Source organism: Mandrillus leucophaeus, unplaced genomic scaffold (assembly GCF_000951045.1).
Source record: "Mandrillus leucophaeus isolate KB7577 unplaced genomic scaffold, Mleu.le_1.0 Scaffold112, whole genome shotgun sequence".
Lineage (NCBI taxonomy): Eukaryota > Metazoa > Chordata > Mammalia > Primates > Cercopithecidae > Mandrillus > Mandrillus leucophaeus.
Genome location: NW_012099432.1, coordinates 707,764 through 711,987, shown reverse-complemented (window position 1 = coordinate 711,987; position 4,224 = coordinate 707,764). Strand labels below are relative to the sequence as shown.

Genomic DNA, 4,224 nt, shown 5'->3' with positions numbered 1-4,224 from the left:
CCTGCCTCAGCCTCCCAGAGTGCTGGTATTACATGTGTGAGCCACTGCGTCCGTGGCCTTGGCTTTGGTGGTGAGGCGGCTCCCAGCTCCGCCCTCCCTCCAGCTGCGTGGTCTTGAGTGCGCTGACCTCTCCGTGCCTCAGTTGCCTTCTCTGATAAATGGGTATGATGCAGCCGCCCAGGGTCATTGGGAAGAGGAGATGAGCTGATGCAGGAACGAGGCGCAGGGCAGTGAAGGCCTGGTGTGGAATTCACCCTCATGGGGCAGCAGAGTCTGGTTACGGTTGTCACTTCCCGGGGTGGTGCAGTCACTGCTGCCTGGGTGCTCATGACTGCCTGCTTTCCTCCGGCAGCTGGCGTGCGGCCAGGATGGGCAGCTGAAGGGTTTCGCGGTGCTGGAGTATGAGACGGCTGAGATGGCGGAGGAGGCACAGCAGCAGGCGGACGGTCTGGCCCTGGGGGGCAGCCACCTGCGAGTCTCCTTCTGCGCCCCTGGGCCCCCCGGCCGCAGTATGCTGGCTGCTCTCATCGCTGCCCAGGCCACGGTGAGCCTGTGTGGGCAGGGGTGGAGGGGTGGGGATGGGAGCCCCATGGGGATATCAGGGCCCCGGCGGCGCTCTGAGCTGCTCTGTTCCTGCAGGCCCTCAATCGGGGGAAGGGACTCCTCCCTGAGCCCAACATCCTGCAGCTGCTCAACAACCTGGGCCCGTCTGCCTCCCTCCAGCTGCTGCTCAACCCCCTGCTCCACGGCAGTGCAGGGGGGAAGCAGGGTAAGGTGGGGCTGGGCAGGGGCCCCCACTGTGCAGAACGGGCTGCAGCACTGTCTCTGGCACTCCCCGAAACTGCTCATCTTGGCCACAGTGACAGGAGCCCAGGAGTAGGGCTGAGGGGGAGTGTGGAGTCATAGGGGGAGCTGCTGTTGTCCACAACTGGGGGCCGCGACCAGGGCCACACAGCGGCCTGCAGTGAGCTGGGGTGCTGGCAAGAGGGGGTGGACTTCACTGGACTAGCCTCTGCTCCTTCTAGGCCCTTCCTTTGGGCAAGTCCACTGCCCACGCCCCAGCCCTAAAGCATCAGTTTCCTGCCCCTTCAGTGGGTTCAGGGCTGTGTTTCATGAGGCGGGGCAGGGAGGACACAGGGACCCCCACCCATCCTCCTATGTCTCCCTGCAGGCCTCCTGGGTGCCCCCCCAGCCATGCCGCTGCTTAGTGGGCCAGCCCTGTCCACGGCGCTGCTGCAGCTCGCCCTGCAGACCCAAGGCCAGAAGGTAACACACACGTCCCCCTCACCCACCGCTCTACAGCCCCTCCTTGCTCTTTTCAACACAGCTGGCGCAATTGGTGGGTTGGGGGGACCTCTGGCTGTGCCCTGGGGGCCCAGAACCCGGGTGAGGCCGACTCCCCCCAACCCCTGCCTTTCCCACCCACATCCCCATCCCCCTCTGGCAATCGCTCATGACAGGGTTTGCCATCTTTCCCTCCATTCTGGAGAGGGCCCCTGGACTTGGTGCCTGGGGTGGGGTCAGGGGACCTGGACACGCCCATTTACAGCCTGAAACTGGGTGTGGGCTAGGAGCACGGCTGCTGGGCACCACTTTGTGAATAGACTGCTCGGAAGCTCCCCTGTGGAAGAGGCACCTGGGGAAGAAACTCCAGGTCTATCCCCTCAGTGCGCACGCACATACACGCACACACACAACTCACACCTAGAAACACAGGTATACATACAGACTCACACATACAAAGATGCAGATATACACACACAGAGACAGACACAGACATAAGTCAAAGACACACATAGACACACAGAGAGACATAAGACAGACTCATGCACGCAGAAACAAAGACATATATGCGCGCGCGCGCACACGCACACACACAGACGTACACCCATGCTCCGCCCTGTCTGGTGTGGGTCCCTGGATTCTAAGTCAGTAGTGTCAGTGTGTCTGTCTGGTGGTAACTGACAGAGTACGTGAGCCTGTGGGTCTGACCTTCTGTGACTAAAAGTGGCTGTAACACTGTATGGCTGTCCCACTCCATGTGGCTGCAGTTGATACTGTGCTGTAATCACTGGCCAGGGAACTGGGGCCTGGCGCTCAGGACACCCTCGGTCACCATGGCTGATGGGGCGAATGATGGGGTTGGAGTGTGGCAGGCACTGGGGAACCCCATGCCTGTCTGCCCAGGACCGGCCAAGCCCTGGAGTCAGGGTGTGTCTGCCAAGACTCTGGGCCACACCTGTCTGCTTCCCTGGGCCACCCTGCCGCCATCTGCAACTGTCTGCTCTGTCCCTAGAAGCCCGGCATCCTGGGAGACTCACCCCTGGGCGCCCTCCAGCCTGGGGTCCAGCCGGCCAACCCCCTCCTCGGGGAGCTGCCTGCAGGTAACGCAGACCCCGCCCACACGGTGTCCCCCAGCCACTTCCGCTTCCTTCCTTGCTACGTGGCCTTGGACGAGTGACCCAACCTCTGTGGGTCCCCGTGCCCTGGTCCATCAGTTGGGTGTCTCCCCCAGGGCCCAGGCATGAGCTCTGCTCAGTGGCCAGCATGGATTTGTCTCTTGACCACTGGGCCCTGGTCCAGGTGGGAGCTGGAGGGCCCTGGGGAGAGGGGTCCTCTGAGCCTGGGCCCCTGAAATCCTCCTTCCCTCCCTAGGAGGGGGCCTGCCCCCGGAGCTGCCGCCCCGGCGAGGAAAGCCACCACCCCTGCTGCCATCCGTGCTTGGCCCTGCTGGGGGTGACCGGGAGGCCCTGGGCTTGGGTCCCCCAGCGGCCCAGCTCACTCCTCCCCCCGCCCCTGTGGGGCTCCGAGGCTCTGGCCTCAGAGGCCTCCAGAAAGACAGTGGGCCTCTGCCGACGCCCCCTGGGGTAAGGCCCTGCCCTGCGCGCGGCACCACACCAGCCTCCTGTTCCACAGAGTCCCCTTTCCTGGGGGCCCTTGTGAATCTGGCCCTCCTGCCGCAGGTCTCACTGCTGGGGGAGCCCCCCAAGGACTACCGGATTCCCCTGAATCCCTACCTGAACCTACACAGCCTGCTCCCGGCCAGCAACCTGGCGGGTAAGGAGGCCCGGGCCTGGGGAGGCGCCGGGAGAAGCCGCCGCCCAGCTGAGGGCCCCCCACCTAACCCCCCAGCCCCTGGAGGTGGCAGCAGCAGCAGCAAAGCCTTCCAGCTCAAGTCCCGCCTGCTCAGCCCCCTCAGCAGCACCCGCCTGCCCCCCGAACCAGGGCTGTCTGACAGCTACGGCTTCGACTACCCCTCGGTGAGTGCCTGGCTGCAGCTCTCTGTCCCCTGAGGCCAAATCATTCTCCAAACTGATATTTCTCTAGGATGGACTATGCCAGGCCATATGCTAGGGAGGCGACAGGGAACGTGCCGCATAAGGTCTCTGCTTTTTTTTCTTTTTTTTTAAGAGACGATCGCCCTATGTTGCCTTGGCTGGAGGGCAGTGGTGCTATCATAGCTCACTGCAGCCTCAACCTCCTGGGCTCAAGCGATTCTCACACCTCAGCCTCCTGAGGAGCTGGGACCATAGACATGCACCACCATGCCCAACTAATTTTTAAATTTTTGGTAGAGACGGAGTCTTATTGTGTTGTCCAGGCTGGTCTCAAACTCCTGACCTCAAGTGAGCCGCCCACCTCAGCTTTCCAAAGTGCTGGGATTACAGGCAAGAGCCACCACGCCCAGCCTCATGCCCTTAAAGTTTCCTGTCTCTCTGCACATCACCCCCTGCTTCCCGGTCCACCTGCCTGTCTGTCCATTCCCAAGACCTGGAGGATCTTGCGTCTCAGTCTGTCTGTCATCCTGATTCTGTCTGTCTGTCTCTCCCAAGAGGACTTAGGCCACACTGTCTCTCCTCAGAGACAGGGCTTACCTTTTCTATCCCTCTCTCTCACCTTTGGTTCCTGTTTGTACTCCTGGAGATTTGGTCCTTCTATGACGCCAAACTCCTTGGCAGGTCAGAAATTACAAACTGGGCCAGGTGCGGTGGCTCACACCTGTATTCCCAGCACTTTGGGAGGCCGAGGTGGGCGGATCACCTGAGGTTGGGAGTTCAAGACCAGCCTGACCAACATGGAGAAACCCTATCTCTACTAAAAATATAAAATTAGCTGGGTGTGGTGGCACATGCCTGTAATCCCAGCTACTAGGGAGGCTGAGGCAGGAGAATTGCTTGAACCCGGGAGGCGGAGGTTGCGGTGAGCCGAGATTGCGCCATTGCA

The 4,224-nt window shown here is 61.6% G+C and overlaps 1 protein-coding gene across 1 annotated transcript in view; it reads left to right on the top strand.

Annotated features, from left to right (window-relative positions):
- The window catches only part of RAVER1 (ribonucleoprotein, PTB-binding 1), a 22,093-nt gene that overhangs the window by 14,028 nt on the left and 3,841 nt on the right, over nt 1-4,224 (top strand). Inside the window, exons 4-9 of the mRNA XM_011994406.1 lie at nt 353-544; nt 640-769; nt 1,172-1,266; nt 2,297-2,384; nt 2,656-2,867; nt 2,964-3,260. Coding sequence (XP_011849796.1) covers nt 353-544; nt 640-769; nt 1,172-1,266; nt 2,297-2,384; nt 2,656-2,867; nt 2,964-3,260 — 1,014 coding nt within the window. The remainder of the gene's footprint in view (nt 1-352; nt 545-639; nt 770-1,171; nt 1,267-2,296; nt 2,385-2,655; nt 2,868-2,963; nt 3,261-4,224) is intronic.